The 22805-nt window shown below is 39.3% G+C and overlaps 1 protein-coding gene across 1 annotated transcript in view; it reads left to right on the plus strand.

Moving 5' to 3' along the window:
- The window catches only part of ADGRL4 (adhesion G protein-coupled receptor L4), a 76522-nt gene that overhangs the window by 24074 nt on the left and 29643 nt on the right, over positions 1-22805 (plus strand). The window contains exons 3-4 of the mRNA XM_027649200.1: positions 15275-15427; positions 22177-22332. Of these exons, the coding sequence (XP_027505001.1) occupies positions 15275-15427; positions 22177-22332 (309 nt within the window). The remainder of the gene's footprint in view (positions 1-15274; positions 15428-22176; positions 22333-22805) is intronic.

Raw genomic sequence — 22805 nt, forward strand, 5'->3', positions numbered from 1 at the left:
TTCTGCACTACAAAAATTTTTCCATAGGAGAGGAAACTTTGCTTTAAGTAAGGGTTCAATCTGCCTGAGAATGCTCCTGCAAGGAGGGCTGGGCTGACTGGGCTGGAGGAGCTCCCCTCTGTGTCTCCAGATCCTCTTCAATGCTCAACAGGGGAAACAACAACACAGGGCTTAGAGACAAGTACGAGCAACGTGAACTTCTCTGCAATATCAAAAGGGTGTTCAAGGTTAAATCTCCCAACCACTTGAATCCATGACAGAATTTCCTTTTTAACTCTGCTTTTTAATGGGGAAATAAGGTACCTTTCTTACTGTGCAACTTAATCTTGCACCATCCTTTGCTCAAAGTAAAAACATTCTGGAGAGCAGCATTTGAAAGGAAGTTTCAGTTTGTTTCATTTCTTAAGATTCATTATGTGGTTTAAGCTCACCCAAACAAGATCAAGGTGCCAAATGAGTTCACATTGCTATCAAAGCAAATGTGACCTTTTGGGGTTTGAGCCTGTTTTGTTTAAATCAAAACAGACAAGGTAAACGAAAGGGTTTTGTAGGTGGGGAACCGAGACAAAGGCAGGCTAAGTGTTTCTACAGGATTCCACCCACGGTCTATGGGAATGTCAATAAATGAAAACGAAATCCGTAAGTCTCTCAAGGTCACATATTCAAGGGTGCATCCAGCTCGCAACCTCCAGTTGTGGAAGTGGCTTCAGGAGCACGGATGAAGGTGGAAAATCAGGAAAGGAGACTGCTGTGTAAAGGAAGGGACCAACCTTTTGTATCTGGGAGTTACCTGGGGGCTGGGAGCAGGGAGGCACAGCAGGGAGAGGTGCCATGTCCAGGCTGATTCAACATCAGTGAAAATGCCTTGACTCTCTAGAGGCATATTGCATCTGCAGAACTGTGAAGGTCAACAGGCATGCCACTATTTGCCAGAAGAGTTTACACTTGCTTACTTTGCTCTTTGTTATCAGGGCAACCCCTTGCTGAGCAGCCACCAAAGATGAGATTTCCTGTTGGGCTGATGACTTCTAATTGCGCTGTTCCCATTATCACCCCGACAACATCCCTCAGCAGAAAGTGCTGTGCTAGAGCCACGAAAGATAGGGGCAGTATTTGTCATGCAGTCCACTGGAGAGCCCAGAGCACTTCCCCGTGTTTAGTATAGATGGGAAGTCCTCAGTAGCAGTTGGCAAATGTTGAATTATTGAATTATGTCTACAGCACTTCATATAATTATTGCCCAAGTGATAGTACAGCGAGATAAGCCCAGTGTCGACAAGCAGACTTTTCCACCTTCACAGTTTGGTTAACAGCCTTGCTTTTTTGAAATTCAAGAAAAGTCCACTCTGTCAGGAGGAATTTAAATAGAAAATTAAATGGGTTTGCATATTGCTCTGCTTGAGAGATTTTTTTTTTTTGTTAACCTTCAAAGTCTGCATGATCTAACCAAGCATGCGGAAGCCAGATACAATATTTCTGATCTCTATAATAGTTGTTATTGTGGAGAATCATTACATACAAGAAGTTACCCCAAATGTTATTTTAGTTCACTAAATATTCTGTGGATTAATAATACTGTTGTGGAGACAGTAGAACAGGAATAGCTGAAATCATTTTTGGGTGCCTTCTCAGCTGGCTGCTTTCAGAGGGAATTCATTCTGGTGATCTTTTCTTCCTCAAGGAAAAGAATTTAAACAAGAGATGACTCCACAATTTTGCCTTGACCAGAAATAACTGCAGAGGAAACTTTGTTGGCTCTTCCCATTTCTTTCTGATAAAGTGCAATTGGCCCAGCCCTTGCCTGGCTCTGTGAGGTGTTGGAGGCAGGGGTGTTGTGGGGGAGCACAAGCTGCCACCACAGCCCTTCTTTAAACACGCAGTGGAACACGACAGCTCTGCCCTGGTGACAGAAAACATCAAAGCAACAAAACACACTGTTTTATCTGATGGGGGTAACAATATCTCAGCTAATAAAATGGCTGTCATCCCTGCCCATTGTACAGATAAGGAAGTTGGGACGTTTGGATGCTCTTTGTTGGTAAGCCAAGTTGCAATTATCCTACGACAGAGCCCTCCTGGTTGATTGATGAAACATTTTGAGGGGGAAAGAGCTGCAATAAGTGAATTTCATTGGATTTGATGATGACATTGCTTGCACAATGGTTGGCAAAAACAAAAACATTTGGAGTGGAACTAGGAAAACATGGCCTTATTTAATCTGCCTGGGATGTCCTTGCCACATTCATTTATTTGTATTTTATGTTGGATGTAAACAAGTCTAATTCTGAAGTTCTTATGTTGACCTTTTCTGGCACTGAGATCAAAGTACTGTCTGCAGTAAAGATGAGAAGACTTTAAAGACTTCAGTGACTTGTCAGAGTAGGGTATGTTTAAACATAAAATATCACAACAGAGCAGCCTTTGGCTAAAATGAACTTCTAAAGACATTCGTTGTTCCTCAAGAAACCCATCATTATCTTGCAGCTTAATGGCCCAAAAGTAGAGCCTGCTTAGAAAACAATTTTTCCTTCTTTCCTGAGCCTTAACTCATAGGGTGACTCTGCCACTTGCCTCTAACAGATGTAACATGGGTGTGACCAGTAAAGAGGAAAGACAACAGTCAGACCTCTGCAAAATATAAGCCTTTCCAAAGCATGGCATGCTGTTCCATCCCCAACATGCCCTTTTCCCTGGCTCCAGCTGTTTCTTATCCCAGATCTTTCAGTGGGTCTCTGGAGGAGGTCCTGGAGGTCAACTTTGCAGTGCCTGATCTGGAGCCAAGGCAGCTGGAGTAAGAATTCGAGTTCTAATTCATTGTTTTCTTATTTAACATCTTGTCCATTTGAAAATAAATGTCTTTTTAAGCACTACTTTTCTGTGTCCACAGTCTGAATTTAGATTTGAGATGTAAACTTACTCCAAATGAAATGTTTAATGCTTGCTATAACGTAAAGTTTCCAACGAATCCAAGCAGAGAGAACCTTTCCCAACAAAGAGAAACTGGAATTTTTCAGTGCTCTGACTGAGCTAGGACTCTCAAAGCAAAACTGAGGATATCCTATAGAACTGCCTGTGCTGGCACATTCAGAGACGGGTGCAGAGGACAAAAGGGAATGACTTCTTTTGATGAACAATACATGATGTAATAGTTTTCCTGGTTTAAAAACAAAGTAACCATCTTTACTGCAGCTTGCAGCACTTTTCCACTTTCCTAATAAACAGCCCAAATTTCAGGGATACTTAACATGCTGTAGAAATTGGTGCAATGTTTCTACAAGTTCAGTCTATTTGATAATCAAAATATCTATCTTGATTATGTTTTCTTGAACCTAGTTTTAGTTGCTTACTTTGAGAGGTTTATTTCAATAGATGGAGGGAAGTTATTTTTTGTGGGTTTGAGTGATTTTTCTCAGGAAGCAAGTTTATGCATTTCCAGTTGAGACCTTTGCAGCTGAATAATGCTCAGCAAACAACACTAATGGAAGTTTGTGCAGTGCCTCCCTCTCTGACAGATCCTCAGCATGGCACTCTGTGGAAATCTGTTGTGTTTTATATGCCTTTATTCAGCTCCTTATGACAATCCTCCTTTTCTCTGACTTCTCTCATCTTAGTATCTCCAGTTGCTGAAAGATACACAGCATTTATACAACATATCTACACCCTCCCACCTGTCAGTACTCCCAGGCATAAAATGCACATAATAACACTTTATGTGGCAGGTTGTATTATGGCAGACAAACTTGAAAGTGTTTTCAGGCCTGACTTGTGCCACATTTCAACCTTATTCCTTGTTATAAGTATTACATCTGTCCAAACTCTAGATATGTTTTTAATGGAACTTTTATATTTTTGCCTACTAAGTGTGTTTTGTATCTTTGGGATAATAAAGTCCTTAGCCCCTGTACCTAAGAATAAAAACCTTCACTGGAAAATGACAAATTTGTGTAGACAACAGTGATTATGAATAAACAGAATATTTCAACCAAGGATGTAATAACTATTGAAGAGGGGAGTTGTTAGTGTAGTCAGCAAGGGAAAAGTCACTTTAGATTGGTTTGGGATGCTATGTACTCCCCTCACTCTCAAAAGTCATTAAGGGACCTGAGTAGGTTAACTCATTCTGCCATTTGACATGAAACTAAAGTTTTCCAGATTGTATGTCTTAGAAATAAAGGTCCAGAAAGAGCTATCAAGACCATTTGGCCTGAGGAGACCACGATTTCCATCACTTCAAAGCTGCAGGTTTCAGGAGGGAGAGATGAAAGAGGAAGTGTAGCCTTAAGAGCAGTCTGGTTTTTGGAAGACTTTTCTACAGAAAGGAGGAGGGCTAGATGCTTTCTAAATTAACAAATTCCACTAAGATGATATTTGGTTATTATACAGGAAAATTATTATTATTGCCCAAAAATCTGCAGCCTTTTACCTGAGCAGAGCAGTAGCACAGACCTAACTCCTCCTGAGTTTTATAACCCCCAGTTCCACTTGTATCATTACATTTAGCTTTAATTCACATCAGAAAGAGGAAAAAAGAGGGAGGATGAGGGGGAGTATATGACACCAAACCAGGTATGATTTTATAGTGATTTTTTTTTTTCCAGAAATGATCCACTGGGGTCTCTGACAATATCATTGTCAGTAGTTAAGATGTTTTCACCATGGAGTTAAATACTTGCAGCATTGACAGTAGCTGGAAATACTTCAGTGGTTATTGTTGTAGTCATTAGTCTAGCTGAAGTAATGCTGGCATGTTTTCCCTCTGGGTAGAATTCCTCAGCCTAATTGTCTCCTCCTTACCAGACCATATTTGATATCTTCAGGTTTGGAGACTGGATATTTTCCAGCAATTAATGGCTTTTCTCAGTTATAGATTGAAATTATTTCCTTTTGTGATTTAGTCTCCTCTCCAGCAGTGAAGCTATTGAATTCCAGAACATTTAAATGGGATAACTTACAAATAGGCCTAATATAAAAAGCACAGTCATCAAGCTACATGAAAGCTCTGTGGTCCACTGTAGAAGACAGATAGTTCATATGTAATTTTTGACAAGAATAAAACAGTATTGAGTTTAAAAATAAAATAAATAAATCCATTATTTACTATTGTGCTATCTTCTTCTAATGACCTAACCTTAATATTAACTTAGAGCAACATAAGTCCGTGTGTCCCACAGAGCAGCATCAGGTAACCTCAACTAACCTCCTGAAGAGTGCTGGCAATCAAATTTCATCAAACTACTCCTGCCTTTAGTCCTTTAACTTGGGTTTGACCAAAGTACAAAGTGAACTCTTTATCTCTGATGCCCAGACTGGACTCCTTAAGGTACTTTGTCCACTCAGAGCATAATTAGCCTGTGGTTTCAGAAATCAATGAATACTGTTCCACAGTGGAAAAAGCTTCTGTAGCCACTGTTTTATGGCCTCCCATGTTATTTGAGCTATTACTTCTCTCAAAGCAATTTTACCACATCTTTTATGGTATTCTGTTTTTTAAATCCAAAATGGAACATAGTATACAGATCTCAAAAGCAAGAAATTCATTTTTTTTTTTTAATACTGCTTCAGATATGTTACAGGAAATTATCTTCAATAAACTTTGTCCTTTGAAAACTAAAGTGGTAGAATGGCAGCTGCACTCCATAATGCACCACCTATTTTTAGGTAGCAGTTTCAAAAGCATAAAGAGGGACTTCTAGTTGAACACTGATGAACCCATTTGTCCTTTCTACATATGGATCTACCCTTCTTGACCAAATAAAAACTTGAAGTCTTTATTTTGAGCTATTTATTTGAGTGCTAAGGCTCTCAAATCATGATTTAGCAAAACATTTTCAGTAGAGTTCAGTTCTTCTTTTCCCTTCCAAAAATGCTACTAAATTGGTAAATGTCTGTAGGAGACATGTATCTGGTAGCTGTTGGGATTTAGATATGGACAGAGTAATCCTGATATGGTTATATTGTCTTTCTTAAGATGCATTTAACGTCTGTTGGATGCAGGTCAGATGGATCACAAGGTCTGGTGCATGGAAATGTACAGTTCTTTGCAAAAGAAAAGTTCTCCTACTGGAGAATTATGCCCTCTATGAGAAGAGTGTTTATGGTTCTGGTTTAACATGCAAAAAAAATGTGTCATACTGAGTCTGTGTATTTTAGAAAGTTCTGCAAACAGAGTTTTGAGAAGTTGGTGTTAGAAATAACAAGAACCAGGTGCATTGGGAATTGAAAAACTTTGAGTCTTATTTTCCTGAATACCATTATACAATGTCTAGTGGAGTATTGGAGGGATATGTGTACACAGCATAAATAAATATGCATTATTTAGATGAACCCTCATGTTCTGATACACCTACTTTTATGGATGGTGCTGATTCTATGCTAGCAGTATGGTAAACAGAAAATGCAATGGGAAGTCTGCAAGAAGTTACAGTGCAGATATTGTCTGGCTATAATTTGGTTTGATTTTGGTTGGATTTATGGTTTTGTTTGTTGGTTGTTTTGGTTGTTTTTTTTTTAATTCAGTCCTATTTGCAGTGTCAAAACAGAACTTCTGCTTGGGCTGCCCATTCAGTTCTGCAGGGAGCATAGCTACCTACTGGCAAAGCTCTCTCAGCAGGGAAGTGCTGTGCTACTTACTTTCCTTTAAGCAAAAATATTCTGATTGTGCATGTGCTGTCTTTTCAGTTCAAGGGTGATTTTCAGTGAAAACAAACAAGTGAGCAGCAAAAAGGAAAGCTGAATTGGGAATAATGTAATTTAATAATGGGGAAGTTTCTAAAAAGCCTTGTGCTGGTAGCATTGAGAGAAACACTGACACCTGCACACTGCCAGGAGCTTGAATCCAGCATATCCCCATTCAGCTGCACTTCACCTCATATTAATTCTGTGTTCTTGAAGGAGGCAAACCAAGAAACTAATGATGTGTCTCAATTACATTCTGTCTAATCCTCGAGTGGTAAACTTAACACAGAGCGTCTGCCAGAATGTTGAGGTCAGGTTTTTGTAATTTGATCAGTGTGGGGTAAAGAAAGGAAGAGCAATGTGATCTTCATTCTTGACTTCTGCTTGTTTCCACGCCTTTAACAACTAGTTCTGCACCTGAAAAGTTATTTTATGAGTCATGATGGAGCTCCAAGTACTTACCCATTTGTGAGCATCGCCGTGTGCTACCTGTGCAATGGGCTCACACACCTGCCAGTGCCACTGACATTAAATATGTGACACTGCCCCTTGTGCTTTGCAGGGGCTCCCAGAGCAGCACGGGTGCACCTGGGTGCTTCCAGCCCTGGCTGTGGGAACACAGTGCTGCTGTTGCCATGTGACATTCAAGACCCCAGGGTGTAGTTCTGTTTAACTGAAGGATGATGAGCCCATATCTTGACATAGAACAGCACCATTTCTTATCACAGCCTTTGCTGCATGTGTGCAGTGATAAAGTTGATCAGATCATGCTCAGTGTTCCTCTGCCTCCTTCAGTCTGTGTTGTCTCTCACTTGCACCCTTCTTCACATCTTGTTTACCCACACCATGATAGCACCATGGTGGGTTTCATGTATAAGCTGTAAAGTGATGATGCATTTCCTGTCTGTGTTTTCTCAATAAATATCTTTCTTTTCTTTTTGTTTTGTGATTTGGGAAAGTGTTGCCAGGAAGTTTTTCTTCCCTCTTAATCAGACTGTTTGCTAAGGTGTTTTCCTTCTGTCTAATCTCTTGCATGGGACCAAAATGTTTAGATTTGAGTGGTGATGTCTTACTCATTCACATCCTGTCAGATGGGAGCGTGGTGTTGTTTGAGTTCACAGTATATCCAACTGGGAGCTGTGTGTGACTGGGATTATTTTTCTATCCCATCCTATTCAGTATCTACTTGCCAGTTTCCCAAAGAATTCATGACTCTTCACCTCCAAAACCAGTCTTGGAACTCCAGAAAACCACCTTCAACCTGTTGCGTTGGGGGTTTTTTTTCATTTTTCTGTCTCTGACATTGCTCTGCTGCAGTCTCTCTCCTTCTTTGGCCTTGCATTTTAACAGCTCATCAGGCCAGGTGCTCAGCTGATGAAGTAGTGCCATGTTCTTGGGAGAAAGCAGCAATAAGACCTCCCTGGGGGAACTGATGAGAGTGTTGATTCTCTCTGCACTGCACACAGTCCCCTGCTCTCCAGAGGTACCAGGGAGGCAGTGCTGGGGAAAAACTGGGACAGGGCCACTCAATATTTATTCCCCTCTTCAATTATTTATTCCTCCTTTTCCTTCTGTTTCACTAATTTGAGCACCTTACAGATGCTTCTCTGGGTAAATGGTTTGTTTCCAATCAAGGACTATACTTTCAATGATATATTCCCCACCACAACCCCATTCTTCATATATGAGTGATCACAAATTATAGATTTTCTTTTTTTGATATTTCACAAGTGTTGAAAAGGCAGATTGTTCTGTGTGGCTAAACAAATGAGAGTTCAATCACTGGTACTTACCCAATAATAAATTCTTTTTATGTTTAATTTATAATGTCTGGAAATACCAGCAAGAGATGAGGGAAATAGTTTAGATAATATATTAACCTGTCCAAACCTTGTCCAGTCTCTGAAACTCAACCTGAGTGTGATTTTAATATGTAGGAAGCTTTCCTTTCCTCCTTCTTTTACACTGTTCTGCCCTGTGCCTTAACCTGGGACTAAGGGATTTTTCTTTTGTGAGGACCTTTAGTTCATCCAGACGCGAAAGAACTGCTGATCCAAAACCATCTCTGCATATCCACATAGCCCATGAAGACTGAGAGAAAATAATTGTTTGCTGTACTAATAACTTTTAGGAGACTACCTAGTTTCAGAGTCACGAAGTTCAAACCAGTTAAAAACTCCTGACAAGCTATAAAAACATCCTGAGAAGGCAATGTGAAAAGCTTTTGTATGGGGGTAGGGAATTATGAAATCTTAGCCAGACAGAGCTTGCAGTGACAAGATTTCCTATGCAACAACTGCATGGTTCCCTGCCCTGGTGTAGGACTAAGATGAATCAGGCCCATTATGAAAGAAATTCATATTTAAATGAGATTTCCAGCCCAGTTCTACAGCCTCAAGTGGTTATTCTAAGCGTCTGCTCTTTCATGCTGATTTAGACCAAGCTCAAATGCTGAATCTTTGGAGAATCATAAATAAATTGTGTTAAATTGCCATTAATGGAAACAAATCACAAGAAAGGAGAGGCAAGGTTGTTAATGGTATCACTGTTCCTAACTCGGCCTTTGATGGCTGGAGATGCACAGTCCTGCAGCACAGCAGTGATGTGTGTGAGCTCACCCACTGCTCTGAGACCTCCAGACAAGCTCAGCACAGCGGGGTGAGCAGCCCTGGAATTTGTTTTACAGGAAGCCTTTCATTTCCTCGCTTTTGAGGGGTTAAGTGAGGCACTTCAAGCACTGTTCTCCCACGAGGGTTGCACTAGGGAAGGGTAGTTCTCCTTTCCCCCAGGGGCTCCATCTCAGCTTTGGCAGCAGAGGCTGCTGTCAGCAGAGAGCAGTCGGATGCGTTGGATCCATGCGTTCCCCAGTCACTCTGGATGCATTTCCTTCCCACCCACTGCTGTTCACTTTTCGGGCTCCTGTGTCCTGAGCTGCCACCACTGATCTTGGCAGACGGTGAACCCGAAAAATCTGGTATAATAAACTGCCCAGAGGCTTTTGATCTTTGAGCAGCAAAGGTATTTATTGACAGCGCCGGGAGCAAGCCAGCTATTGCTGGAAAACCTTGCTCGAAGGCTTCACACAAAATCAGCAGGTTTTATACAATTTTTGTGTATGATTAAATGCATATTCAAGTGATTACAATGTCTATCTATACATATTAATAACAGGTGGAGTAGAGGTGGAGCTCAGGTGGGGCTTGGGGCGGTGCTTCTCTTGGCCCTCAATCTTAGGGGTAGTTCCATCCTTCCTCCATGGCTCTGGGGGCTTAATCTCATCTTCCTCAGCTTGACCTCCCTTCTCTTCTATTGTTCTCAACTCACTCACTGAAGCTTGGAGAAGGCCTTGGCTCCCAGCCTGTTTCTTCTATTCAAATGTCTACTTTATCTTACTGCATCTTAATTTATTACCTCAAGGCCTATTCTGTGTTTCTTTTACCATTCTCTTAAGTTTTGGTCCAATAGGCAGAACAGAACTACAGATTGTTTGGATGTTCATAGCTTGTTAGCAGGCCCATATTTCTTAGTGAACTCTTTTGGGCCTGGCCTCCTGTTTCAACAGGTCTGCCCCAGGGGCCTCCAACCCTGGTTTCCATACGCTGGGATTAGGGCAAAATTAATCATTGATGTTTTAATTGCATTGTCTTATGTCATGAGGGGAATGCACTGAATAGAATTATATAAGGGCTGCTTCTAGTCCTTATACTGTAACATCAAGTTTCATTAAACTTATGAAAATCACACCCCTATGTGTGCTCCTGCTTGGCTTTGGGGAAACTCAGGTGACCAACCTCCAAATTCAATGTTGTTAGTTTTCTCATCGGGTTGTTTGCCAATTAATTTAGGCCATCAGCCCGTCTGATTGATTTCATTCCATGCCAGAGATCCCAAAATATATTCTCTACTCACTATTCACATCTACAAAAATCTCATTTTGCATGGACTGGGGAGGGCTGAAAATGCACAAATTGTTCTGTTTATCTTTGGGGGTTTCAGCCTTGTTTGTTTGTTACTTGAAGTTGAGGGAGAAACAATTTACTTTGAAATTTATGAAGAGGAAAAACTTCTGTGTGATTGTGAATCAATATGACAAGTTTCACCCCAAAACTAACTCTTCATATTATATGTCACCATACCATCAAAAGTCTATCACAGATATATGCCCAGTGCAATGAGAATCTTTCATAGCTCTTTGATAAATCCACTACCATAAGACTTTTCCTTATGACATTTTTCATGCAAAATATGCAAACAGCATTACAAAAATCTTATATCTAAAATTGAAAACTCAAAGCATTTTCTTGTGCTTGTCACAATAATAACATGTTGTGTAGTTTTGTAGCTGTAGCTGCCTTGGTGTTTTCCTACTGTAGGTTATAAGTTTATAACCGTCCCATGTTAAAATACAATATACGAGAGGGTAACATTTGCACTTTGTTAGGATATGGAATACAACAAAAGAAATTTCCTGTTTGGTTGTTTTGGGGTTTTTTTTTCACCCTAAAATCTTAACAGATTCCTCTAGCTTCCAACTGCATCATGGCCCTAACATCCTCAAATGATTCCTCCATTTTGTACTGGTATATTTTAAAATTTCTAAAATAATGTAATGCTCTCTATGCAAAAATGTACTGTATCAATGCTAAACAAAATTCATTCACATTTTACTTAATAAACAGTGTTACCTGATGTAAAAGAGTGATTGTTCAAACACTGGATCCAATTTATAGTCCTCTGTGACCAGGGAAGTCTTCCATTAATGCCCAAGCTTCTTAGTAATCCTACTCAATCCTAAACCAATGGTGTTCTCAGGTGTGCAAGTGTTTTAACACAGAATTTCTAGCTCAAATCAAAATGGAGTTTGAAAGGGGCATATCAACCTTTCATGTTTTTCTTGCTTTTGATAATCCTTAATACATTTTCAAGAGACCAGTAGAGGCAGATGACATACAGCTGACAGTCGATTCCATCTAACCACAATTGCATTTATGTACAGTGAAATCCATGCCAGTTGTATTTTTAAGGTAAGAATGGAAAATTGATTTTATTCCACAATTGTACCATGTAAACATCCTACCAATATTTAGGTACACGTTCCTGTGTGTACAAAAAAAACCAATATCAACCAAAAAAAAAAAAAAAAATCATGCAAACCCACCATCCCAAGAATCTACTCCCCACATCCCCACTGGCATTTCTTAAGACAGTGCAGCTATTCAGGAAATGCCTTCTAGATCAAACTTGAATGCAGCATTACCATTTAGCCATAATAATTAACTTTGTCGTTTGGTCATCTTGTCTCTAAAGTCTCCAAATTTTTCATCATTTACTGGAGGAAAAAAAAAAGAAAACGTATTTAAAGGAATGTGTGTTCCTGAGATACTGCCTGCAGTATTCAATGAGTACTTGTGCACCAGTGAATGTACATGGCACAGTTAAATTAGGTAGCAACAAAACAGGTGGATTATATGAGTACTGTCATTTAAATTATCCTTTCTGTATAGGCAGAACACTTTGGTTAACAAAAAAAAAAACCAACATTTTTTCATCTATAAATCCCGTTATTTTTTTCCTGACATCCTTTAAATTGCAAATCCAATAGTATTATAAATCATGCAAAATTTGGAAAATTACTTTAAGCCCCTGGGCTTTACGTTGGAGTGCTGTCTGAATAAAAAATTCAAGTTGTTTACACAGAGAACTCGATGATATTTTTGCCATCATTTTTGATCTTCTATAATATTTTGTGGGGGAAAAAAACACATTTAGATAGACTGTATATGAAACTCCCTTTTTTTTTTTTTTTGAATTTTCTTCTTCACTTGCCTTTCTCATTAACCCAGTAGTTTTCCACAGCCTCCTGACGTCAGTGACTTTTATGTCATTAATTTCAATGGAAACAGGATGTGGTCCAGTAAATTATGCCCCAGCAGGGTCTGCTGAGTATTGCATTAGACCATGGGAATAGTGAAAAGAAAGCTTCATATGAACTTAACTCTTTAAAATATTCATTCCTGTGTTTGCAGTGTAAGTTACTGCTGTTCCTTCAATGTTCAAAAGGTTTCTCGAATTATCTGAAAGGCTCTCTCAATAAACAAGCTTGCTAAGGGAATATAATCACCATTAAACCCCTCACAGCCATCATAAATATTGAGCAAAAAAGCCAATCATCCAGTGAAGTTATTTAGGCATAATTGTAGCAAATTTATTGATAACCACTGTATGAGTCATTTTAATATTGCTTATAAATCCTTTGGACCACCTGAAAAAGGTAATATTGTTGGATATTGAGGACTACAGCTAAACTCCTAGGGAAAAAAAAAAAAAGGAAAGTTCTTGCATGTCACAAGTAGCCTCCTTAGCTCTGTTATTCCTCTACTTTGAATCAAGTCCTGCCATAATCAGTGTCCTTCTACTTCTCATCTTCCATGGCTACCATCCCCTGAGCTTTCCAAAGTCAGCACATATTGTTTTCTAGAATACGTAATATTTCCTGAGACCAAGTTGACTTGGCAGCTATAACAGGGTAGTCCACTTTTCTTTGTCATTAAATGCTGGGGTCTGGGAGCAAACTTGGGTTGCAAGGGAGTCAAAGAGACACACACAAATTATATTAGAAGTGGACCTTGTTTTCAAGGTTTGTAAAGTGTTCTGGGACCTGGTCTCTGCAAGGCCAGACTTTTTTCAATTTCTTATGCCTTTGTTTTTGAATTTGGTTCAACACCAAACTTTTTCCTCCCTATCGTAATTCCACTTAAGCTAATTTGGTTTTACTTTGGCTTCCTTTAAGATCCAAATTATACACATTCTCTGCTGTATTCTCATGAATACCAAAGCTGTAGAATAAATATTGTTGACGTGTGTTGGCAAAGCGCTTTTATACTTGGATTCCTCATTAAATTACATTCAATTTTAGTTTTAATGAGCATAATCCATTTGATACTGTTGACCCGAATTCCCTCGAGGAAAACTGCAGTTCTGAATTGATATTTGCATGTCTGAGTCAACTGAGTCACATTCAAAATCATGTCAGACTTCAAATCTCAAAAAAAAGTCCTGTTCCAGAATTATGCTGGGGATTGTGACTAAGTTATGTTCCAGAAATGTATTCCTGCAACGCTTTGTGCCTCTTGCTGTACTTTAATCTTGTCACTGCCCTGGCTTATGTGACATTTTGCTTATCTGCACACTATCTCTGTAAAGATCTTGTGAGAACACTGACCATCAGGAAGCAGGAGCACCTTTCTAAAACTCATCCTCGGGTGCCTTTTCTGAAATCATATTTCTTCTCCCTGTCATGCTCCTTAATCATTTCTCTTCTGCAATAAATCGTTATTTCTCTCCCTGTTAGAATTCTTTCCTGTCATTCATCATGTTATGAGTACCTTTTTCTTGAGAACAGAAAAAAAAATCCCAGCAGATTTCAGGAAGCCTTTAACTCTTTTCCTTTCTCACGATGTAGAAAATAGAGAATTCCACCCAGAGTGCTTCTTTGGGAGAGATTCATTGATTTGTTTGTTTCAAAGTTTTGGGGTGTCTTAAAAGAAATGGGCTATTGGAAAGATGGAATTATCAGTGCTGTGAGTGTTTCAGTTTGATATATAGCGTGCCTGGATAGGAAAGCTTTTGAAACTTTTCTTGAATTTGGTCTGAAAACTATTTAATAGACAACAGGGACCTTGGAAGATTTCTGGAGAGGAAGTGGTTTTATTGAGTCATTGCAGAAGATCAACTCTGTGGTTCAGAGCAGGAGTTTGTGATTTTGTTTGACCTTTGATCAAGCTCTCTGGGTCCTGTGCTCACAGTGACAGCACGTGCTGAGGCTCTGCAGAGATGACATAGTCTTCAAACTTGTGCCTATTGTTCCTTTGTGGTGTACCACTGGGAGTATAGGATTAGCCACGTAAAATAGATGCTGTAAGTTTGCAGGTACAAAAATGATTACTTGCACAGCAACTGCTAAGAGGGAAGGATCAAGCCCTGAATCTTCCTTGTCTCTTTGTTAAGGTCTTTGTGATAACTAAGAAAAAACGATATTCTTGAGGACTCAGGTCAGTCAGTAGGATGAATTTGTAAGTTTGTTGTCTGGTACTGCTGAGAAATACCACAGAAGGTCTTTAAAAACCAGCCATAAAAGTGTGTATTTAGATATATTGATTCTGCTTTGGCATTAGTGAATGAAGGGGGGGCTTCTTTATATCCTTCTGAACTCTGCTTTCTATGATTCTAAATTCCCAGGTGCATCCTCAGAGTGACTCTCTACCTCTAGATTTTTGGATAGGAAAAAATGTTATCAAGTGCAACCATGGCAGAACATGTTCTTGTCTCAGTCCTCTATTCCAAGCATATATCCAATTAAACCATTCGCTTCAGTATCCCACTGATTTCCTCATTTGTTGATTCACGCAGTAAGAATGCTGCTGAACACCTGATTACATCCTTGGCAATGGGAAAACTATATAGACAAACACCAAGAGTGCCAGCTCAGCATTCAAAACTTAACACAAATAAAAGACCAGAGCCAAATTAAGCTTATACTGCACCGCTCTCTTCAATCGTCAAATGCAAATATATTTCTCTGTAATTTATGTCTTGACAGATGATAATGAGTGTGAAAATGCTACTCAGCCTTGTGGAGAGCATGCCAACTGCACAAACACGGTGGGAAGTTATTTCTGCATGTGCATGCCTGGTTTCCAATCCAGCAATGGTCAAGAAACTTTTGTACCTAATGATGGAACCTCCTGCGTGGGTAAGTTGTTACTGTCTGCCAGCTCCCTTTACGTTGTCACTCTTCTCTTATTGCTTCTGTTAATTATAGAAATCTATCAAAATGCTTTCATGTTTGGGAAGTTTGGAGTCTGGGTATAAAATTCCTGTAATTTGCACTGGTAGAGACTTAATATTCCAGTTCAGGCCCACACTTCTCACTGACAACACAGCAGCTGTTTTCAGTAACACTTCCATCTTGACTCTGCTTGCAATATATTTAAATCCACATGTCACAGTTTTAGACAATGAATGTAGACTTAAGGCAATACAAATATCCTCAATTCACCCATTTATACCACTGTTTCAGTGATCTGTGAGCTACCTGATCACATTCTTAAAACAAAGCAAAGTAATAAAATATTCTACACTCAGGTCACTCTGGACTAGCAAAGTTCTCTATACATTTGACCTACTATACTTCAAATGTCTTTTGTTTGGAAACTTTGATTGGGATATTTTTGGTAATTTTTCAAGTCTGATCAAAAGCAATGAGTGAGATCAATAGTTACCTCGCTTGCTTCTCTCTCTGTAGCATTGGATGGAACATGTTCAAGACTAAAGAGGAGGAAAAGTTCTCTGGAAAAATGTTATTTCTGAACAACTATGCAATCCTTTAGGATTTCCTTTGAGTGGAAGAACTGTAACTATTTCTCTTTTTTCAAACTCCTGGTAATTTTCTCTGTATGTTGCAAGAGTCCTCAGGGAATGAGAGAATGAGAAATAAATCTATTGCCCTTTACACCTTTATGCTGACTGTGTCTCCTTCTGGGTATGTCTCCTGTGAGCTTGTGAGTGCTGACAACCTCTCTTCTTACTACTCTTAATATCAGCAGAATGGTTGCATATTAAGCCAGAAAGTGATCTAATCGACCTTTCTTGCCCATTGCTCACATCCACCTAAAAGTGCTCTGCTTTATCCAGCTGCTATGAATCCTTCTTAAATTAGCCTGGATGGAGACTGTTAGCACACTGAGCTGTAAATATTCTCACCATTTCTGGTCCAGGTTTTGATTTTTGCATTACAACCTTTCCTCAGCTTCAGTAGTTTGTCCTCCAAGTTATTTCTCTGACTGTTTTTGTCTCACTTTAACTTTTTACCATTAGTGTGATAACTTCTTTTTTTCCCTCCCTCTTTTCTTTACATTGATCTTTTTTTATCCTTTGCTGGGATTTAGTTTAGCACTTTTGTTCTTCCTTTTGAAAATCCATAGGAGGAACCAAGAGCTTCCAAACTCACACTGAAATAAAAGAAATTACCTGTGGGTACCTTTTCTGATTAAACAAGTGTACCAATTACTTTACCAAGATGTGAGTCCTAAAGACAACCTTGTGATCCACAATTAATTTCCTCCTTTATCCTTTATCATGGAAACAATAATAGGATATTTTGTACCCAATGGACCAGCTACAGGTAGTAGATATGCCTTGCCCACAAAGTGCTGAGAGTTGTGTAATCAGGGTGTACTACACACAGCTGGAGCAAACACCAAAGTTGTCACTGTAAATACAGTGCAAGCTATCCAGTACAAATTGCAGAGGTCAATAAAGCTAAGACATCCCAGGGAGGCAAGAAGCTGGAAAGCTTTATTGGACTTACAAATTCATATTTAAAGGGTTTAGGGTCTACATATTCAACAGGGGGTTTGCATATTCATTCTATTAAAATTGGGGGGGTTCACAAGGATAACATAAGGGAAAAACCCAGATTAACAAATTTTTGGGGTCTTAACAATTACTTCATGGGGAAAAAACCCATCTTATCTTAGGGGACTTTACAGGGGGATTACAGGTAACACAAAGGGAGAGAGAAAACACAAAAGGTTTTCTGCACAGGTTTGAGATCAGGGCATGGTTTCTCCAGGTTTGGGCAGGACATTCCAAACCCATGACATCAATGGATCTTTGCCTGGACTGTGGATGGAGGTTTTTTGCCAGTCTCTGTCAGCCCAAGGCTTTTGTTTAAACCTAAAATTTTGCTTTTTCTCATATCCAAAATTTGGAATCCAACACAAATCACAGCACAGAGCTCCCAGGTATGCATCCGACTCAAGTTTATAGGACCCCAATATATTTCCATATTCTTCAAAGTATTAAATCTTGTTTTAAATGTATGTGTGAGTATATATATATATATATATATATATCTACCTGGTAGTAACTTTAAAAATACAGTGGTTGAATTTTGGAGAGTATGCCATTATAGAGCCTGTTTGTTTATGCCATCAAAGCTGTCTGGACTTCCCAGCAGTGCAAGTCTGGTACATCACTGTGTCTGTGCAAAGCCCATTTCAAAGCCCATCTGAACACACGTGTGTTCCTCTCCCTCTCTGGAAACTACAATGAGCTTCTAAGTACAAAGTGATTATCCCTCTCAAAGCAGTAGATCAAAAGAAAGCTTGGGACAACTACTTTGAGAAGTGTCACTTCACCCTTAATCCAACCAGAATGCTGAGTTTGGAGTTGAGGGTCAACAGTTTTTCATCCATGTTATCAGGTAGAATTGGTGAAGAGATGACAAGGAAACATGCAGCTAGAGGAGGAACTGGAGGGTAGGAGGGGAAAGGGAGGAAAATAGAAGAAAGGAAATGGAGAAGGAAAAAATAAGAATGCAGAGATGTGGTATTTCTGAAGATGATATTTTTCTGATGTCACAAAAGCGAGCTATTAAAATCCATTTTTTGATTTGTGTAAAAGCCATGCTTTCCCTTAGACTTCACATTTTATGGAATGTTCGGCTGCAGATAAAAAAGCGAAATACAAACCTGCTTTTTTCACCCCAACCAGCAGACTAAAAACATGAAAATGGCCCTCTGTGAAATGAAAGTGCCATCCACGCCACTCTGCCTGTTCTGGGAACGTGCTATTAGTTTCCTTCAGATATTTCTGGGAGCACTGGGAAGGCACCCATTCTCCATCCCATCCTCTGCTGTGACGAGGGAGCCGTGCAGTGGATGGGATCTGGCATTGTGCCACACTGCTGCCTTTTCTTTTTAGCTGTGCCATTCACAGCCTTTTTCATTCCTACTTTGTGTGTGCCTCTGCCTTCCACAGTGTGGAGACGCAGGGAGGGAACATCCAGTCCTTTGCAACTGGACTTTTCAATCACTTGCAAGCTACTAATAAGCAGAAGGTATAATGCAGACATCAAGCTGTCTTGACTGACTGGTGAAGAATCAAAGCCATGTAGGTACAATCCTGTAATTGGCAAGACTGAACATAATAACTGTTCTCAGTACTTTTAATTTAATTGGAATTTCCTTGCCTGCTGCAGTAAATGAGGAGTGACAAAGCACAGAAATAAAATAAAAGGTTATAAATCTATTTTCACACTAGCCTAAGTGGTGCTGGTGATAATATTTTTCTGACTGGAGCTGTTATAAAAGCTTCAAAGTTCAGCTCCAGGATTTGTTTTGAATATTTACTGAAAGGCCAGGGCTTTTTTTACAGCCCTGTGGCAAATGCTCCTCTGTTTAAAAAGCTGCTGGTCCTCAACCTTTTCTCAGCAACGCTGCTTGTGAAGACTGCTCCTGCAAGCCTTGGCAGCCCCACTCCTGCTCCCACAGCAGATCAAGGAGGACTGTTTGAGATCCTCTCCCCAAAGCCCCCCTAAAATTGGGTTGCTGAAAGCACTGACAAGCTGTTTGTCTGCGTGTGGTCCAATTACCTGTTTGGTTAAAAAGGCATAACTACAAAATGCAAAGAAACAAAAGCCTTACAGCTACTGCACACAGCATTGCAAAGCAGGATCTTAAAAGCTGCATTCTTGTAACTGTCACGAATTGTTGGCTGCCCCTGACAATCTCATTGATTTAAAAGGGACACGAAGCTGATTAGTACCTTGCAAGATCAGGCATATTGCCTTTTAATTTTGTCATCCAGGAGTTGGTTTTTTTTCTTCTGGAAACAGTAAATTAGATAGGCGTGATATGGACTCGTTCCATATGGGCAGCTCAACTGCAGAAAGTCTATTTGCATATATTCAACAGAGTGTCTCTATCAGACTTTAAGTAGCTGTCCCACTGCCAGAGATGTGCCATGGTGCTTGAGTTCCTGCTGTTGTTTTGGATAATCTTGACTTCTCTCTAAAATCTCCATTACGCTTAACATCTGACATAATTACAAAAAAAACTAATTTGTGTGACTGCCCAATACTGACAAATAAGTTTTTTACTGAACTAAAGATTTATGAAAAGCAAAAAATATTGTCATAACTTTGAAACATTTACATCAGTAAAATCCCATAGAAACCTGATGTTTAGCAACGGTGTTCTGAAAAGCATTCAAATAGTTATTCATTTATTTTTAAGTTATTGTAAGTTTTAGCAAGGATTATTATGAATTGCTAGTGTTTTTGCACTGCATTGCATGCTGAATGTGTTGTTAACATGTATGTGTCCTCCATGGAGCTGACAAGGTCAGAGAAACTTTTGGTATGAGGCTGATGTGTGTCCTCCTTATACAAACTGGCATTGTTGTGATTGTCACCTTTGCCACTTCAATTCATTCAAAGTTTCTCTGTCTTGCACAGAGTCACACAACGAAGAATGGATAGGCACCCACTTGTTTCAAACAAAGCTTTATAATGTACTGATGTGAGAGGTTATTTAAATGCCAAGAGTAAGAACTTCAGCCTTATGGCCTTAAATGACAGCATTTAATTATGAGATATCCTGTGTGTAGCACTGTATCATGCTTTTTTCCTTCCCTTTTGCCAGAGTGGCTCATGTCTAATGTGGTTAATTCCATGATTGTGAGTATTGAGGCCACAAAAACCACACCAATATGGATAATGCAAAACTCAGTGGTTTAAAGAGAAACATTTGCAGTTTGGGGCATTAAAAATGGAAACAAATTATTGCCCTGTTGCAAATAATCGTAATTTAACCTCATACTTTAAAATTCCACGCTGGCACCAAACTATTCCAACACACAGCTTCCTTGCTGGCTGTCCCTGCAGAGCAGTGGTGGTTGTGCTGGGGAGGGCAAAGGCACCTCCAGCCCCACAAATCCTTCCTGGTCCTGCAGGTGTTTGAATTGCTTCTCTATGGCAGCTTCTGGAGCTCAGGCTTAAAACACAGCATATGAGGTGCAAGTCAGAGCCCACAGCTCGTTGGGAAATGCAGATATATGAAAGTGAGGTGGGACCTCAACCATCACCTTGAATCCCAGGAAGAGCCCTAGGATTATGAGCAGAAGAAATGTTGGGATACTCTATTAATACGCATTTAACTGTTACCCTCTATCAATCAAACAAGCAAAACCCTAAAACAGAAACAAACCAAAAAACCAAGCATCAAACCACACAACCATTAGTAAAGAATGTTCTCCAAAGTTACAAACAATGCTGTCCAAACAGGCAGGTGGCCCCCACATATCCTTCAGGTATTTTTTTGCATTCCCTAGATATACCCATAGACATACAGTTCATTTTCCCATTTTTCAGTAATACCTTTATTTCACAAGCATTATTGCTCCTTTTTGTTCTCCTCCTTTTTGAAAACCACCAAGATTCTTGTACCAAAAGCAGAGTGTGAAACTAATTCCTACACCCTAATGGTGCATTCCCAGCCAGCCCAGATCTGCTTTCTGTCTGTTCCTGACACCCATCTGGCAGGGCAGAGGCTTCCCATCAATTCAGGCAGCTCTTCTCCTCCACTGATCCATTAATCACTTCTGCTTTTTTCACCAATTTCTTCCCCAAATTAAGAGTCATACCAGTTCTTAACTTGGGTTGGCATCCTCTCTGGTTAATCCATTCCCCACACTACCTTTACTTTCCTTCAGTTCAGTTCTCAGGTTGTAACTTTAAACCTGCTCATGTATCACTTCTTCATTTTTCAGCTCTTTTCATCAGATATATGTTTCCCAGAGCTGTTCACTTTTTTCTCCTTTCCAGCACAGCACTTCACAGTCCATTACTTCATTCTTCAGAATTATTTGGTGTTGTTCCCAGTTTACTTTCTCCATTGAGTTATTTGATCTTTATCCTCAGCCAACCAAATAATGCAAAATAATCTGTATTCTGGCCAGGGAGTTAGTGCCTAGCTTCCTTAAACTGATCAATTCACGGATTCCCTTACTGGAATTCATTGGTTTTACTCTTGGACTGTGCCCCACCCAGTTAATGAACCTGTCTGCCTAATAGCGAACTATTTAGAAGCACAAAATACAGTTTAGGCAAATGTAATTTAAACATGGATTTATAAAAAAGAAAAAAAAAAAAGAAAAGACATGCCAAGCACTTTAAAGGGCACATAGTTTAATTCTTAGATTAACGAGATAGAGTGATCTTTTGCAGCATCTTTTCAAAGCTGCAACTTAAAAGAAAAGTCTGCAGGTTTAGTTTTTTTTCTTTTCCTAACTGAGAAAGCTGAGAAAATCTATTTAATCTAATCTCTGAAAAATGGGTTTCAGATGATTTGCATCATGCCAACTATTTTTTTATGATAGAATTAATATGGTTTTAAAACATGAGCAATGTAGTATTATATAGTAATAAAAGTGGCGGTATAAAAATATGATCAATTATGATTTATCCTTCTAATCTGTAAGTATTATAATTGGCAGGAGGGGTTGCCATTCTTAGCACGTTTTTATTTTTTGCTTTTTTTATTACATGAAATTTTATTATGAAACTGCTTGTAGTGTGTGGTGCTATTATCAACAAAGCAGCAAGGTGTTAGTCTGTAAATGCTTAATAAAAAATTCCATTTCTCACGATATTTGCAGATGTAGATGAGTGCAGCAACGGAGGAACTGTTGCCTGTGGAGATCATGCAAAATGTGAAAACGTGGATGGAGGGTTTATCTGCTCCTGCAAGGAAGGTTATCAACCATCCACGGGAAAATTGCAGTTTAAGCCAAATGATGGCACTTCCTGCCAAGGTACATGATATTATAAAGGTTTATGTGTTATTATAGAGATACATCTTCTGGGAAACCCACCAGTGCCTATTTATCTTCAGTTAGATTAATCAGCAAGACATGAAAAAGAGGCAAGGCATCTTTTTTTTGCATCTACAATTCCTGAGAATAGAATAATTTTGTAAATGTATTTTTGCTAAACAGTGTAATGAAACCCATTTGAAATAACAGTTACCTCCTCACAGTTGTCAGATCTGTGTCCCTTTCTGTAAATTTGAGCTGTCTCTCATCTGTCCAAGTCCCCTGGAAGGGGACAGTCCAATACAGTGCTGTAACTTTGGCCAATACAAAGTCCTTGTAAATGAAGTTTGAGAATGGGGTGCTGTGTCTTATGTGCATAAATTCAGAATGCTGGTGGTTTGGGGAATGACCTAAACAAGAGCTTTTACAATTAGATTATATTGAATATTGCATGGACTGCGATGTATAATTAG

This window comes from Corapipo altera, unplaced genomic scaffold, assembly GCF_003945725.1.
Source record: "Corapipo altera isolate COAL_440 unplaced genomic scaffold, ASM394572v1 112, whole genome shotgun sequence".
Lineage (NCBI taxonomy): Eukaryota > Metazoa > Chordata > Aves > Passeriformes > Pipridae > Corapipo > Corapipo altera.